Genomic DNA, 18084 nt, shown 5'->3' with positions numbered 1-18084 from the left:
AGGCCAAGTGTGACATTTACAACGGCCACAGACACACTTCATTTCAGTTGACAACAGTGGCTCTGATACATGGCTCACAGCTCAGTACTTTATGCAAAGTTGGATTAAACATCAGGATAATATCCTCTTAATTGCAAAGATGTATAATTCACTCGGGTTTGAAAAACAACATATTCACTATTTATGTCTTCTGAACTGAATTTCTGAATTCCAACAAACAACATGGAGGAATGTGTCTTCCCTTGCTGTTTGCAAAACACTAATCCAGTTTCAGAGGATCTGGAAATTGTGGAAATCGTCTTTCTTTGCATTAAAACCAAAATGGATCATTTCTGAAAATCATTTGCTAATGTTCAGCTCTTCCAGCAATTCCACAAGTCCTTAATTACCAAATTAAAGGATAAACCTAAATGTTCCCAGGGCCCCTGCCCACCACCAGCTGTCCACGTGGACTCCAATGCAGTGAACAGCCAAGCAGGTAGATCAGCATTAATCACACCCAGGGTCTGGTGGAACCGCATTAAAACTCTTTAGAGCGGCCCTGAAATATTTAACCAGTCCTTTTAGTTAAGAGTTAAGATCTTTCCTAAATTCTCAGATCTTATCTCCCAGGTCCTGAAAACCTGGAATTCCAGCCAATTTACCTGTCACCTTACAGAATATGCGTACACAAGCAATGTTTCTGTGGGATACTGATATTTAGCTATTGCGAGATCAAACGCTCGTTCACATTTCCTGTGCAAAGCATCTCAGTTAGCACCATTAAGTTTAATGTGCTCCACACTGGTCCTCTTCCATGACTAACATTCATTTCCTTATCTTCATGTTTCTTCACCCAGGAGATTTTGGTCTCTTTGGTTCCAGCACAGCTGGATTTTTTCTTAGGTTGAATAAAAAACAACATAATCATCATTCAGTTCTAGTGTTCCCTAGCCTGTATTTTCAAGAGAGTAGCTTTAACCTGAACACCCTGCATATGCTGGTAGACATGGGAGTGGGGAGCACAGTGTCCAAGCCTTGGCAGAGAAAGGTAAATGTAGAGCTTGGGTTTCTTTAATTTCTGGATGAATGCTCTCTTTCCATGCTAAGGATGGGCAACACTGCCATCGCTACCATGCTTACTGAGGTGTCTGTTAGCAGAACTGCCTCATCTCCATCCAGCTGGATGGCTGAAGGATAATAATGTGCAATACTGGGTCAGACACCAGAACTCCAGAGACAAGCACCCAGACAATAACTGCCACACAGCGTTTTCTGTCTAGCTGTAGGTGACTCCCCTATTACTAAACAAACTTCTTCAACCTCCCCGCAGAATTCCCTCTTTTCCTTTCAAGCTGTTTATGCCAAATTTTGGTGAACTGATTTGCCCTGTTGAGGTTAGCTGTCTACAATACATAAAACACAGCACCTGATTTATGAGGCCCAGGTGTTCCAACAATGTAAATATAACGTGATGTCAGAAAAATGGGAAAAAACTGAATGAGAGAGGCGTACCAGGGAGATGTAAGAAGTCATTTTCTATTGACCAAAAAAAGACCTCGGGTCCGGCTATGAAGTACATCGCACTGTTAGCCATGAGTATTAAGTCATTTCAGTACACAGCCACAACAGGTTTTCCTATAAATAAATCAGATCTCTTCCCATGGCTCTCTTCCTCAAAAACTTCCTATTTGAATGACAGTTTTTAATTACTAGATCAAGTTCTGCTTGCATAAAGAGCTTTCATTTCAAATAGGTATTTCACTGATATGAAAAGTCTCTGTGGAGAAACATCCTTGTCACTGGAAAAAATGTGCAAGTCTTCGCTACTTTAAGGTTTTCCTACTGAAAGACAACAGCACAGCAACCAGAACAAAGAACTGCATCAGACTCCTGCCAGACGCACATACTTAATTTGCTACTGATTCACTGTTTCCCTAGGTGAGCCTCAATTTCTGCATGCTTCAGCTTCTCTCCTCTCTAAAAACACAGTTTCTAAAGTGTTTCTCAACCTGGACAAGGAAGCAGAAAAGAGGGGGAGGAATGGGTGATGCGGATTTTACAAGATACCACTGGAAGTCTTGGGAGTGGTGCCTGTTGGCTGCCCCGGGCTGCTCCTGACTGGGTTTGGTGAGTTGCAGATGTGATTTAGGTAAAAGGCCCTCACACTGTAAGGTGAGGAAAGGACAGGGAAGCAGCTGTTGTGGTGGTGGGGATGCTATGTGGAATGGGGGGCTAGTGGAGCAAGCCTGAACTGAATTTTTCCCAATATTTGACACTAGAAGAGAAGAAACTTTCTCCCATCCTCCCCTCTTTGCCAGGGAGAAAGGAGGCTGCTTATGTCAAATGGCTAAAATGGGTATTTGTAGGATCTGATGGGAGGAGCTACAACTTGGGTTCTTAAACTAATGAGAAAACATGAATGAAAATACCCTGTAGGACTCATAAACAGCATGGGGGGGGGGGGGAAAAAAGTTTGAAAACCACCAGATTATAATTTTATGGTAGTATTATATGATGGCCTGACTTAACAAGTCTTTCCAACTTTGGTTCCAAAGATTGTATGGATACTTCCCTATCTCACCCAGGTGTTTGAAGTTTAATTAATTAATGTTTGTAAAGAGCGTTACAATTTCCAGATGAAAAGTCCTATGCAAGTGCAATGTAGGATTACTCACTGAGGTGATTGGGTTAGAGAGTATCACATTACACAATGCAGCTCTTCCCTCAACGATTTTATGCGTTTGAAGTTCTGATAAAATGTATTTATCAGTAAGATGGATATAATGGAAATACTCTTAAGGCGTGACCTGGATTATGAAACCAGAGGTATGGTTTTGGGAATAGAACAAACGAGAATTAAAACAACTCCTGAGGCCAGATTTGTCTACAGTTGTATAAAAACGCATTCTGTGCTTCCTTTTTTTTTCCTCTTCCAGTAGGCATTCTTCTCTTTTAAAATAGAACCGGTTATTACAATGGGTGTGAGCAGACATGCAACAGTTCACGTTCAGTTCCTATTTCCATACTCATCCAACTTGACTTTTTCTCATGACTTTCTCAGAATTATTTTGTTCTATTTTTTTTTTTCTTTTCTTTTTAATGTTTGGATTAACCCTAATGATGCACATCATCCTTTTGGAAAGTTTTGGTTTAACTAGCAATTAAATGGAATTACATCAAAAGCGCGTGGACAACGTCAAACTGAAGACTGCAGTCAATGTGCATAAGACAAGGACAGAAATCACAGGGATCTATATGTAGACAAGCTAAAAGAACAGTACAGCATGAACTTCATGACAAACAACACAAACAGATGCAAAGACCCACATCTGCTCCCTTCCTCTTTTATACAGAACAACAAAGATGAGGGTAAACTGGTTTGAAGTTTGAAACATGTTCGCCAGGGTAATAAGAGCACTGGGGCATCAGCCCATTGAGAGGACAGGTTGAGAGAGCAGATTCTGTTCACTGAGGAGAACACATGGCTTTAAGACACTCAACAGGAGTAATGTCATACCTACAATAAAGTTACTCAGAAGACAAGAGCCATGGTATTTAGTAAGGTACACTGTGGGGAAAAAAAAAAAAATTGCCATATACTGAGGTGAGGTTTTAAGTGGCTATAAGGAAAAATACAGATTTATTGGCAGATAATTAAATACTGCGGCAGGAGGATGCCCATAGAGACTACAGAATCTCTATTTTTTTTGTTTTCAAGATGCAATGGGATAAAGCCTTAAACAATCTGACCTGTAATAGGACTAGAGACTTCATTTGGTTCCTTCCGAACAAAATGATTCAATGGAGAGAGAGTGAAATCCACGTTTATGCTCAAGCTATGTATACTTGTTCAGGAATGGGTTTGGAGTACTATGATTAAGTCAAGAAAGCTGAACAGGTTTGCGACATATTTATTTGACAAATAAGTGTACTCATTGTTTTTCAACTGTTAACTATAAGGTTCCATCTTTGGATGGAACATATAAATGAAGGCATTATTTTATCTATACATCTCAGTTAAACAAGAAAGAAAAACAGAAGTTTTAATAATACCTGAATATACTGGAATAACAACGCACTTTTCTTACTCCTCCAAAACTGCGTTATATGCGTTATATCCCCACTAGGATTTACACGCCTGAGTAAACCAAGTAATTAAAAATATAACAAAAGCACACCTGTCATACCTCTGATCACTCCTAAAACAATATAAAATTTACAGGTTGTTTGGAAGCAGAATCAGTAACTCTGAATAAGTATGTCAAGAAAACACGCTTGTTACTGAGTCAACTTGCCAGTTTCCTCCATCTTCTGTCTAATACTTCTCACCCTTTGCTTCTTCCCAAAATCACAATTAACGCAAAGGATCAGATGAAGTAATATAAAAAGATGAAGAACACTGGAGTCACTAATGACTGCAGACCCTAAGGGTAGACTTTCTTGCAAATCTTTTCCTTAATAAACTCTAGGGAGGCCACAGCCATTCCGAAAACAGTGTACTAGACAATGGAAAAGTGGACTTTTAGGACAGTAAGATCTCGATTGTGGCTGAACTGAAACAATGGAAGGTCAAAAATAAGATACAGGATCTAAACATATAATGGAGTAGTTATACTGTTGGCAATTATACTGAACAATCTGAGGAGTAACTTCTAATTTAATCACGTGGTTTTAGCAAAACAGTAAATAAAAACATCTAGTTTTCATTTCAACTGCATGATATTAAAGGTAAAACTAAGAAAACATCTTCATGGAAAGAACATTCTGTGCATAACATGTTAATGGTAGTTAATGAACCAAAACCCACAGAAATCCCTTTGGACAGCTAACAAACACACACAGCTATTAATTAGGTCACAGTTGTTTCCTCACAAGTCTTTTGTTCACTTTACTTGTACAGAACACCAACATATCCATTAGACTTGTGGGGAGGTCTTCACCAGTGAGGAAAATATTTATTTATTATACCTTAAATGCTTGCAATTACATGACTTATTATGGCAGTTCTGCTGGTTTCTCTCTCTGTAAGTAAACTATAATCACAATCTGCTGTACTCTGTTCCCCAGAACATCACTCACCTCAGTAGATCCAATTGTTTCATTCTGCATACTTTGGGCTACCATTGTACCTCAATCACAGATTTTAAAATGCTCTGGGCATCCAGTTAAAAACAACAACAACCACCACCACAGAAAACAATACTGAAAGAATTAGCAAACTTCATTTTAATATTTAAAAAAGTTTCATAAATATTTTTTAAAGTTACCACTGAGAGGATATGGGTAATTTCTGTTTGACATACATTTAAGTTTGAATTCTATCCCCAAACACATTTTGCCCACTAATAAGTTACCTCGTTAACTGACTGCAAAGAAAATGTTTGCAGTGGGCTCCTGTTGCTACTGAAGACAACTGCAAAACTGTAGATAGAACCTCATTTCAAAGGCACAGACCAGACTGAGTTCCTAAGAACTGAGGGAAGACTTTATGCCTTTATGAAAATCATCAGAAAGTATATATTTTTCATTTTCTGTGTGCGCAAGGCATCATAGGGCAGGCAACATGCGGTGCTTTACATTAGCAGAGTACACCTCTGTTCCGTTGGGAACAGAGATGGCAGAGGCTGCTGGATTGGTAATACTCCATCTTTTCTGTTTGAACCTTGCTTTGTAAAGCTGGCCACGTTCAGTACCTCACCAGTCTAGCTCCACTTCTCCAACCAACACCCTCGCCCCAGGGCAGCTGCTGCCTCGTTACCACCAACAACTCCTGCCCCAGAACCTCTACCACTTCCTTCTCACACATTCCACACCACTAAATATCGCACTGCCTCCCTCAGCCCACCGAGACTGAATTAATCAACTTGACCGAATCCAGCTGACTCCATCCAGAGCACTGGGTGTGTCTTCACCAGTACCGACAGAGCTCATTTGCTTAAGTCTGCTGTTGCACCTCACCTGCGATGGGTTTGTGCCTAGCAGGCTGGGAACCACAGAGTGAGAAAACGTAAGCAGTCTTTTCAGGTCATTACTACTACAGTTTCATGAGACGCCTGTCACAGCCCCTAGGATGACCAGGATAAGTCTGAAGTTACAACTTAAACTTCTGACCATTTCTCAATCGAAAGTAAGGAGAGTAATCCAAATCATCAATTCGCAAGAAAAGAATAATAATAATTGAAGCTGTTAACTCTTACCATAATTCTGTCACTGTCGATAATGGTGTTCAAGCGGTGTGCAATGGTCAGAACTGTGCAATGAGCAAACTTCTCACGGATTGTCTTTTGAATGAACTCATCTGTTCTGAAACACAGGAAGAGCAGTGCAGACAAAAGTAAGATGTTTGCAGGGATAACTTAATGGCAGACAGCTTTTACGACTTCAACAAACACGACTGTATAGCAGGCAATGTGCTTACGAAGTTGTTACAGTGCTTTTTCCTGGAGGTATACCATGAAACAGACCCCAAGAGCTATCAACTAATGGTTGAGGAGAAAAGAATTTCTTCTTGGAAGTAGAGCAGTAAGTTTCATTTCAGAAATCCAGCCTTTCAAGCTGTGATTACAGAAGAAGGGACATTCCTTTTAGCAGAGTGAGGTATTCCTACAGGCTTCTATACCAGAAAAAAAAAGTCACTATTATTTAAGGTTTAGTTTGTGCAAGCTGAGAATAAAAGTTAATGAAAGTAAATATCCTTCATTGTAAATGAATGAACAGAAGATGACCCATAACTAAGATTGTTCATTTCCACTGCAATAGTGGATTAAGTTACAGAGCTGGTTGGTAAGTCAAGCTACAACTGCAGTAGCTCAGAGACTTGAGTACAGTATGACATGCTCTATAAACCAAGTGTTAATTAACAGAAAATCCAAGGAAAGGGACAGAATCATGGAATTCCTGAGTTGGAAGGCATAAAGGCCTTTAAGCTAGGAGTCTCAGTCCACTACCTGAATTAGTCTCCTAAGGAAAGGTACAAGGAAGAAACACGTGACTTTTAAAGAATGAAAACTAAGCCAGAGTGCAGACACTGAAGTACAACATGAATGTTGAGAATTGTCACAAGCTGAGAATCCTGAAAACAAAACATACAAGACACTAAAATGTTCTTTAGCTGTATAAACAAATATTAATACAAAAGGCCTGTAGTAATGATAAAACTGGATAGTATTCAAGAGATTATACAGAAGAAGCAGTGTTATGACCTAACTTAAAGCACTGCAGTTAGACTTAAATTTGGAAATCTGTATAACCCTCTTTAAAGTCAATGAAAAGAGGAAAGGCATGGCTGGAATCTGAATCAGAGCACCTGAATTAGGCAGCCATCAGGTGATGAATGCCCTCTACAGGCACCTGACAGTCCACAATGCACCAGAAGCCTTAGTTTCTGTCCTGGGCACAAAGCCAGTCATGTGAATATGCATATATTGTGCATCGGCCTTCAAAAAGATGATGAGTGGCAACAGTGGAGAATAAGACAGTGTGGGAACACAGGTACAGAAATTAAAATCATCATCCAAGATCAAAGGAAGACACGAACAGCTCAAAATCCATCTGTGTTAGTGAGACCAGGGATGTTGCAGCCTAGAATTCAGGCATATGAAGGCACAGGTCTCATTTCCAGGACTCCTATTTGATTATACAGTAATAAATGCTCTACGTAGAGCACAGAAGATGTCCAGATAAACTCATATATTCAGGGGCCATGTTAACTTCAACTGGTTGCTTGCAAAGGCTTAATTCTTCAAATTGTCCTAAGTAACTGACAAATCAAATACAGTACCACAAAGACTCACAGAGAACACACCTTCCTCTGACAAATTGTTGTTTCCTAGATATTAGTGCACTGAATCTGTCTGGACATGACAAATATTTGGTATTGGCTCATAAGCAAAAAGAACTGTTCTGTTTCCAACATGGCAGGAAGCACAACAAAAAAGAGAAGCAGGTAACTTTGGAAGTGTAGGATGGCTTGAGGAATGGAGTAACCATTGTTTCCATAGTTCACAGTATGATTTTGTGCTCTCCAGGAGTGAACACAACTTCTGTTACGACATGACAAAGGAAGACAGATCACTGCTGATGACAGAACAGATGATGGGAGAGAGAAGGAAGACGTTAACAGTTAAGAGTTCCGTGCATGCTTACTGGCATCCTCTTATCAAGACAGAAACATTCATGCTCTGCCATGAATTGGACAAGACGGAGCATTTTTAGACAAAAATTCAGCTTTTGCCAAAATTGTTACTGCACTCTTGGACCACTGGACCTATTTGGAGCATGACACACTCCCTCCTTGACCATTTGCTACATTTACTACCAACAGTTCAGCAGTAAGAACACCCATTAAGGAAATGAGAGGTCTAAGATTCTTGGTAGTTTGCTTCTTCTGCTACTACTTCCAAAAAGAAGAGTCAGGAAAGACTTAGGAAAATCCATCTTCTCTATTCAGCATCAGTAAAGCCATCCCTGGAATACTATTTCCAGTTTTTGGGCCCCCAGTATAAGCACATACAAATGCAATGGAAAGAATCCAACAAAGGACCACAGAGACGATTAAAGGATTGGAGCACCTCTCCTATGAGGAAAGGCCAAGAGAGATAGGACTGTTCAGCATGGAGAAGATGAGGCCTGAGGGGGGACCTTATCAATGTCTATAAATACCTAAAGGGACAGTGCAATGAAGATGGAACCAGGCACTTTTCAAAGGCGTCCAATGACAGGGCAAGAGGTAATGGCAACAAACTGGAACACAGGTGCTTTCATCTGAACATCAGGAGATACTTTAGCCCTGTGCATTAACAACCTCCTTAAAAAAGCAATTTGCTGAACAGTCCACCAGCATGTACTTCTATCAGATCACAGCAGTAACAGTGCTGTCACCCCATTGATAATGCATATCTTTTTTTTTTTTTTTTGCTTTCCTCTCAGCAGTGCCTCAGTGATCTGACCACTATTTATTTCAATGGAGAAAATCAGGGCCACACATGATAACACTTGGTAGGGAAGAGGCAATGGTTAAAAACAGCCCATGGTGAATAGCAAAATGGAAACAAAAGCTTCAATACTATGTGAAATAATGTAAAGAAAGTATTTTTCTTTCATTATAGTCCATCTCAAGGTGAGGTTTCCTATAGAGCAAGTACGGGATACAGAAAACTGCAGTCTTCCCAGGAATTTCAAAAATAACTTTCAAAAGAGCTCAAAATGATTTTCAACTCTCAGGTTCTTCCTACTGCAAAATCCTTGAACGCCCCATCCTCTGCATTCAGTTATTATACCTTCCTTTATTACATGCATTCCTTATAGCATCATCCCTTACTGCATTTTCCATTAAGAAAACAACTCATTCTTGAGAGGCTGGAGAGTAGCCCTGCAGAACAACACCTGAGGGTTCTGGTTAATGCCAACTTGAATCTGAATCAGCAGAGTGCTCTGGAAACTGAAACTGGCCAAAAGGGCCAATTGTATCCTGGTGTGCATCAGGTCCAGCACTGCCAGCTTGGAGAGGGAAGGGATTGTCCTGTTCTGCTCTGTGCTGTGTGGACTCATCTTGAGCACTGTGTGCAGTTTTGGGTGCCATAATATAAGAAGGATATAAAACTATTAAAGACTGTCCAGAGGAGGGCTACAAAGATGTTGAAGGGTCTAGAGGGCAAGACGTAAAAGAAACAACTAAAATCACTTGGTTTGTTCAGCATAGAGAAGAGGAGGCGGATGAGTGGAGGCCTCACGGCAGCCTACTGCTTAGAATTACAGAATCTTCTGAGTTGGAAGGAACCCCTAGATATCACAGAATCACAGAATTGTAGGGGTTGGAAGGGACCTCTAGAGATCATCGAGTCCAACTCCCCTGCCAAAGCAGGCTCCCTACACCAGGTTACACAGGTAGGTGTCCAGGCGGGTCTTGAATATCTCCAGAGAAGGAGACTCCACCACCTCCCTGGGCAGCCTGTTCCAGTGCTCCGTCACCCTCACCATAAAGAAGTTCTTCCGCACATTTGTGCGGAACTTCCTATGCTGTACTTTCATCCCATTACCCCTAGTCCTGTCCCCACGCACTACTGAAAAGAGACCAGACTCACCACTATGGCTCCCACACCTCAGGTATTTATAAACCTGGATCAAATCCCCTCTCAGCCTTCTTTTCTCAAGGCTAAACAGACCCAGTTCCCTAAGTCTCTTCTCATAGGGGAGATGCTCCAGGCCCTTCACCATCTTAGTGGCCCTCTGCTGGACTCTTTCCAAGAGATCCCTGTCTTTTTTGTACTGGGGAGCCCAGAACTGGACACAGTATTCCAGATGAGGCCTCACCAGGGCAGAGTAGAGGGTGAGGATCACCTCCTTCGACCTGCTGGACACACTCTTTTTAATACACCCCAGTATGGCATTGGCTTTTTTGGCTACAAGGGCACACTGCTGGCTCATGGTCAATCTGTTGTCCACCAGGACGCCCAGGTCCCTCTCAGCAGAGCTCCTCTCCAGCAGGTCTTCCCCCAGCCTGTACTGGTGCATGCAATTATTTCTACCCAGGTGCAAGACTCTACACTTGCTTTTGTTAAACCTCATCCGGAATATCATCTAGTCCAACTCCCCTGCAATGAACATGGACATCAACAGCTAGACCAGGTTGCTCAGAGCCCCAAGGGCAAGTTCTCACAAGCTTCCTCATTATATGCCAATTGGAGCAGTCAAACCTCGAGAAAAGTGCCAAAGGAAAGAGCATTTATGTCCTTTTTTGAAGGCATAAATGAACCCTTTGTGTAGTCTACCTACAGTGAGAAAGTGGCCAAGCAAGTGCCAAGGGATTCCATTATCCTCTTCAGTGGCACATCATAAACCAAATATGCAATCTGAACAGCAAAACAAGGCTGCTAGATGACAGCAATACAACCTTAATCTGCTAATATGAAAATGGAAACCATGAGACTCCCCAGAATGGGAAGACCATCTTCAGCAACAAGCTTTTCAATTTAAGTGGGAGGACTTTAGAATTTCTTGGGAAGGGTATCCTCAAACCATCCCACTTTAAGTCAGGTAATGGTAATGGATGCCATGGGCCTGAAGTTGGATCACAGGCCAGTAAGACAGCACCTAAGGTGCAGGATAAGGGAACTCCAATTGGTAAATCAGCCTCAATGGGAGCCCAACTCAAATGCCCGTACACACTAATGCACGTAGCATGGGGAACAAAGAAGAGTTGCAGGCATGTGTGTGCCTACAGGGCTTTGACACCGCTGGCATCACTGAGATGTGGTGGGATGACTCTTATAACTGGAATGCAGGAACAGCAGACAGGTATAAACTATTTAGGAAAGTCAGGCAGAGGAGAAGGGGAGAGGGTGTTTCCCTCTACATCAAAGACCAGCTGGAGTCCATGGCACTCTGTGTGGACATAGATGAGGAGCTGACGTAGAGCTTATGGGTTAGGGTTAAAGGAAAGGCAGGGGAAGGAGACATCATAGCGGGAGTCTGCTACAGGCCACCCAATGAGAAAGACTGAGTGGATGTAGCCCTCTGTAAACAGACAGGAGCAGCTTCACATTCACCAAACACGATCCTCATGGGGGACTTCAACCACCTCAATATCTCTTGGAGGGACAACACAACAGAGCACCAGAAATCAAAGAGGTTCCTGAAATGCGTTGATGATAACTTTCTCTTCCAAGTGGTACAGGAACTCATGAGAAAAGGTGCTCTGCTGGACTTTGTCCTCAGCAATGAGGAGGCACTAGTGAGTAATGTGAAGCTTCAGGGCAGCTTTGGCAGCAGTGAGCACAAAATGAGCACAAGATTCTTAGGATGCCTCCAGTACCTGAAGGGGCCTACAAGAAAGCTGGGGAGGGTCTGTTTACAAGGATATGTAGCAATAGAAGAGGGGGAAATGGTTTTAAACTGGAAGAGGGTAGATTTAGACTAGATATTAGGAAAAATAATCTTTACTGTGAGGGTGGTGAGGCACTGGAACAGGTTGCCCAGTGAGGTCATGAAGCATTCAAGGCCAGGCTGAATGGGGGTGTGAGCAACCTGGTCTAGAGAGAGATGTTCCTCTATAGGCAGGGAGGTTGAAACTAAATGATCTTTAAGGTCCCTTCCAATCCAAACCATTCTCCATGACTCCATGAAAAAACTGGTATAATTGTCCCACTGGCACTGTGAGCTGACTCAAGTTTCATAGCAACTCGAGACCTGGTATATCCAGAATTAGCCAACTGGGTAAAAACAAAAACATCTAAACAGCAAGTATAAACACAATGTGAGTGAGAAGCAATCAAGCTGCTGAAAGAAATACTGGATAAGTCATCATCTTCAGTCTAATGTCATTCTGGGATTGTCCTGAAAGCATATCTCACACTAAACAATTCCTGAGCAGCCCTGCTACTAACTTCTCCAAAAGGGAAATAAGTACAGATAACAATTACATGTAATAAAAAGTTCAATTTACACGGTTAAGTTGACTAACAAACTGAACTGTGTGCAGCGACTGTTTTTAAGCGGATTCAATGAAAAACTGATGTGAAAATGGGGCAGCGGACTGCATTAGCAAGTAGTTAAAACACGGGTTAACACACACTGCAATGTACACTCAGTACACAGGAAGCTCAATATGTTGAACCTGGAGTTAAAAACAAGTCTCAAAGACTACAGATTTTGTTTCAATATACCACCAAAGTGACAGCAGAAAGGTTTTTTAGCTCTTCTGCTCCAGATTTCAAGTCACCTTCCCAGATCACCTAAGTGCTATAAAAGTATTCCATTCTTAGGGATGAGAATTCTGGCTTCAGGACCAAAAAGATAGCATCAAATCAGTGCTTGTCATTCATTACATATAACATGCAAGCAGTCTGACTTAGAGGAACCTTCTTTGCAGCAAACTCCTCCTCTGTCTTACAACAGCACAGCCACTCCTGCAGTATGCAGAACTTCCAGTACCTATGAGATGTAGGGTACTTGCGAGAGCTCAAAGATGTAGAAAGAAGATGCACTCTAAATTCCTTCCCTTTACTCTTTCACTCAGCTTCACTGACCAGCAATGATGAATGGCTTAGCCAGGCTGAAGAAGCATGGTAAACAGTTCTTCAGCCCTGAGAAATGTCATATCCACTGCCTCATGCCATCTCACCTTCTCCTCTCCTTTTCCCACCCTCAAATCCTGCTTTCTCACATTTGCTTCCAGGCTGAATCAGAGGGAGGTGTGGCTGTAGCAGTGGTCCAGGTAAAAAGATGAAGAGACAGAAAAACAAAAAAATGAAGTATAATCTCTACAGCCAGCAGCAGCTCCCCACAGTTTCCTATTCCAGGTGTTTGATACAGTGCCCGCTTACCTTGCCAGGTATGGGGGTTGTGCATCACAAGGGAAGGAGGTTTTCTTTACATTCCAAAAATGCCTCCCTAACTGCTCAGTTAAGCAACACACATCAGCATTTCCTGATGAGCATCCTATCAGATCGCACAGCTGAAAAATACTTTGCTCTAGTTTTAGCAACACATTAAGAAAAAGGGAATAGTGACTGTAATGCAAACTGTATTCAAAGCAGAAGTTCCAAGTTATTATTTGTATTGTTATGCGTAGAGTTGATACAAACAAACATTTACCTTATTATAATATATATTGCAGCACACATTAATCAAGATTAATTAAACGGATACTGCAAGCTGAGAACACACACGTTAGATGCCAAAATAGGGAGGATGAGTAAGATGGTATTAAATTTCCACAGCTATGTTTAATCATAGTTAATCTATCAGTGCTCAGCCAAAAATAAACTAATAGTCTAAAAAAGAAAAAAAACAAAACAAAACAAAAAAAACAACGTCAAAGTAAAATAAAACAAAATAAAATAAAGAACCTCTGGAAAGGGAATGCACTTCTCTAAAGGTTTTAGAAATACACTGTCAGCTGAACTGCAAAGCTACCCCAGTGGCACCACTTCTCCCCCAAGAAGATGTTATAAAAATGAGTCACGCCCAGATGACATACAAAATCCTTAATGCAGCTGTTTGAGGGACTTGCTGTGTTATTGTCCTCTTTGGACTTTGAGTTCCCCCTCAAGCCATAGTTTGTTGGAACTATATATTCAGTTCAGACTAATTGATGCAGTACGTTTGCAGTATTGTTTCCAAAATATTTCCACCAGCGTTTCAAATGTTTCAAAAATTAACAGTGGGGGTACTTAGCTATTGGAACAATTTAACAAGGGTTGTCATTGAAAGTTTCTTTCTATTGATGTTAGACGTTCTTCTAGAAGTACGATCTAGTTAAAATAGGAATGAATTCAGGAAAGTTTTGCTGGCCTGAGTTATACAGGACATGCTTTTTACCTTTCTTGAGGAAGGTAGAAGGGGGAGGGAGGGGAACTAATTTATTATTTTTCCAACAGATATTTCCTCCTAGAATCAACAGAACTCAGTGTCATGGCTATTCTAACATCAGCGATCTGCATTTCCAAGTAAGTTCTTGTCTATAGCTGCAGGAGAAATACATTTTGAATGTTAATCTTCCAACTCTACGTAACGCACTGAAATTAGGGATATTTTGGGCACGTATCCAGTTTACATCATCTGCTCTGGATCTAGAGCTCAGTTGCCCCATTATGAATAGATAATTATGATAGTACTGTGGAAAACACAAAACAGCAGTACAAACGATAAGAAATACAAAGCATTTAATTTCATTTCTGCAGCACAGGTGATCAAACTAAAAGAACAAAACAGCTCATCTTAAAACGGCATTTTGGTTTTTACCTTGGGTCCACATTTGCTGTTGCTTCATCAATGATAAGGATCCGATTTTTTTTTAGAACCGCTCTGGCAAGACACACCAGCTGTCTCTGACCAACACTAAAATTAGACCCAGATTCTGCCAGCTGTGTCTCCATTTTATTAGGTAGATCTTCCACAGCCTCTTTCAGTTGCACCTGTTGACATGTCAACATATTGTAGGATGAGTAACTCCCTTTCAAATCAGCTATTGTATGCCTGATGACACAATAATAACTATGCAAGATTTACCTTTTATATTCTGGCACAAAATGACTAAGTGCCAAGTTGGATTACACAGTGTCAGTTATTAGAATTCTAAAAACATTAAAGCATATTGTTAAGAATCTATTAATGTTCATTAAAACTAAGATATGAATCAAAATGTAACCAAAACATCATCCCAAGGGATAATTTCTTCATAAAAGACTTATGTAACAATATACATGTCTACACACATGCACAAACAACACACATTGACAAACACAGACACAACGGTCTACCTTTTTCCATCAACAGCTATACCCTTATCAAACCTTAAGAAAACATCTAAAACCTAACACACGCAAGCACAATGGTGTAGTTTGGCTTGTAAACATCAGATGTACATTATTAGAGTTAGTAAATCACCTCTTCCAAGGCATTCCACAGCTCTTCGTCAGTGTATTCATTGAAAGGATCTAAGTTTTTCCTCATTGTCCCAGTGAACAATACAGGCTCCTAAAACCAAGTAAAATTAGCAGTCTATTATAAGCACAGGTTTTATTATCACAGTAAGTAAGCTAATAACAGTCAGAATTAACCCACAACACAGAAATATCCCACAACAAGCTATCTTTTATGAAACAAGGAAGAGTACTTAGCACATTGAAAAGGAGGGAAAAAAGAAATTAAACATTCAGACATTCTGTGTGGAGATAATTTACCAAACAGAGTAGGTCTATTTGCAAATTGCTGCACACAGTTATGTTGGTTCTCAAATGGGCATTTATGTGACACTGTTTTGATGACATCAGCTGTATATATATATATATACTTACATACAATCACTGCTACACTGGTATTGTTAATGAAAACCAAAGACTACCATTCTGGTACAACATTTAATTCTTCCTACACATATGTATAACCTATAGTCACGAAGAAGCTAATCTACATGCCTACAGCATCTTATCAAGGTTACTTAGAATCAGAGTATGGCTGGGCAAAGATCTAACTCAAACCATTGAGTCAAACCAGTACAGTCTACATTGTCAATGTGGGTTTACCAGTGGTCAAAGCGGCCACTCTTCTATTTCAGTTCCCATTCAAACAAGTAACACATCATTAATTACACGGACACAAATCAATGCACATTGAAAAAACACGGTGTTTGGGAAGCTGGAAGATGATTTTTGGTCCAATGTTCCCTGAGCAGCAAGTACTCACTAAGGTGATTTGCTGGATCCGAGAATCATGCACTGATACAACTAAATTTCTCTTAATTCTATACCAAGACAACAACTCAAAAGATTTAATAGTGTTAGTCATAAAAGGAGAATACTCATCAAATAATCAGTTTTGTTTAATTTGGAGAAATCTTATTCCAAATACTTTCTTTTTTTGCCCTATAAAAGGATGCCTGAACTTGTATTTCATTACTTCAGCTTACGCCAAGATTACTCTCTCTTGAATAACATGCCACCTAACTCTACCAATGGCCAGTCCTGAATGGCAGCAGCAAATCAGATCAAAATTTCAACGTTAACCCTTCTATTATCTTGACATCTAAACCATTCTGAGTGGCATCAAAGGAGTAACAAAGACAGAACACACCCCAAACATTGTAAAAGAACATATGCATTTCTTGACACAGCGTGCCAATTATATGAAGGTTTTTGCATTAACAATACATGCCACTAAAAACGTGTTGAATGAACAAAAGGATTTAAAAAACATTAAATGGTTTAAAGAACATTTTTCTTCCCAAACACCTAGAAAGTAATAAGTTTAACAATTTTTTAAAAATATACTATTTAGTGTGTTTCAAAGGTCTTGTTAGGTTTGTTTTCCTTTTCACTTTATTTTTATAGGTTGGTAAAATAAGGGACTGAATCTAAAAAGTGTTCATAACTACTATAAAAGTCTTAACAACAGACATGCATTGCAACAGTAGATAAGGATATTTTTTAATTACCATTTCTGACACAGATTATTATTCAAAATAGTCTGGTTTATGAGAGGAAAGTAATAAGACAAACCTGTAAATAATTGTTGTAAAAATGCTTGCAGTCAGGGAGGCAGACAATATTTGCATAGAAAAGATTTACAAACACAACCTTCACACAGCTCTATCCAAACAAGCAATTAGAAGCCTAAGCACATTTTTATTTCTCCAGGTAGGTGTTTAAGCTACATTTAAGAAAACTTCAGTCTTGCCTCATTACTTTCTAGGAATGGTATAGTTTAGCGTGCCTTATAATTTAAATGAACAGCTCTCTCTCTGGTGTTTTTTTTTTCCTTCTTCTTTTAAAGCTTGCCACATAATTATGATGATACTTGCTGCAAAATAACTTCTGTTATTTTTGTTACTTTTGTTATATTGACACTAGTGTTATTGATGTAGTACAAAAGACAGTGTTTGTCATTCAGTTTACTACAGCACAAATCTTATTCCTAACCCTCCTCCTCTTCTTACTACCACCACTTCAACATTCTGCATATTTTTAGTGAAAACAAGTCTTCCCTTATGTGGAAAACAGATGCCACTTACTACCTGTCCTTCAGACACTTAAAGTATTTTGAGCCCACAGTGAAAATTCTATCAAAGTATTCTACGAGATTAAAATCGTTTATGGCCATAAGCCAGTGTCAGTAAGAAAAAATATACAAAAAATACAAAGAAATAAATAATGGAAATTGTGTGTAACTAAATACAGTGAACTTTGAGTGTCTCCATAACTCAGTGTGTAGAAACTGTACTTGACCAACAGCTTCCCCAAATTGGATTTAATGCTCATACACATACTCCACTGAGGGCTGAAACCACTGTTCACTGCCATTTTAATCAGATTCTGAATTCAAAGAAAATAATATAAACACTCTGAATGCCACTGCGATGACACCCTAGCAAAGACTCAGATAAAAATATGGCCAAAGAACTCTAAATACAACTTCCATAAGAAAATACAAAGCTTTGAGAATTAGTGTTAAACACAATAAATGAATTCCTCTGGCTTCCAGTCTACTGTTCTATCAACCTGCTATAAAGAAAAAAGATAATTATTTGCCACAGAGACGGACTTTGCATGTGTAACGTATGAACTTTTCCCTCTTCTTTTGTTCTCTGCTGGAAAGGAATTAGCC

General features: G+C 40.0%; 1 protein-coding gene across 3 annotated transcripts in view; it reads right to left on the bottom strand.

The window, feature by feature from the left end:
- The window catches only part of ABCC4 (ATP binding cassette subfamily C member 4 (PEL blood group)), a 219989-nt gene that overhangs the window by 16390 nt on the left and 185515 nt on the right, over positions 1 to 18084 (bottom strand). For all 3 annotated transcript variants that reach the window (XM_085535995.1, XM_015851547.3, XM_085535996.1), the window contains 3 exons: positions 15370 to 15459; positions 14725 to 14897; positions 6180 to 6285 (listed from right to left, as the gene is read on the bottom strand). In XM_085535995.1, the coding sequence (XP_085392121.1) occupies positions 6180 to 6285; positions 14725 to 14897; positions 15370 to 15459 (369 nt within the window). The remainder of the gene's footprint in view (positions 1 to 6179; positions 6286 to 14724; positions 14898 to 15369; positions 15460 to 18084) is intronic.

The sequence above is a fragment of the Coturnix japonica genome, chromosome 1 (genome assembly GCF_054131305.1).
Source record: "Coturnix japonica strain WE chromosome 1, WE-NBRP24, whole genome shotgun sequence".
Classification (NCBI taxonomy): Eukaryota; Metazoa; Chordata; class Aves; order Galliformes; family Phasianidae; genus Coturnix; species Coturnix japonica.
Note: the sequence above shows the minus strand (reverse complement) of the source record. Positions and strands in the feature narration are given on the sequence as shown.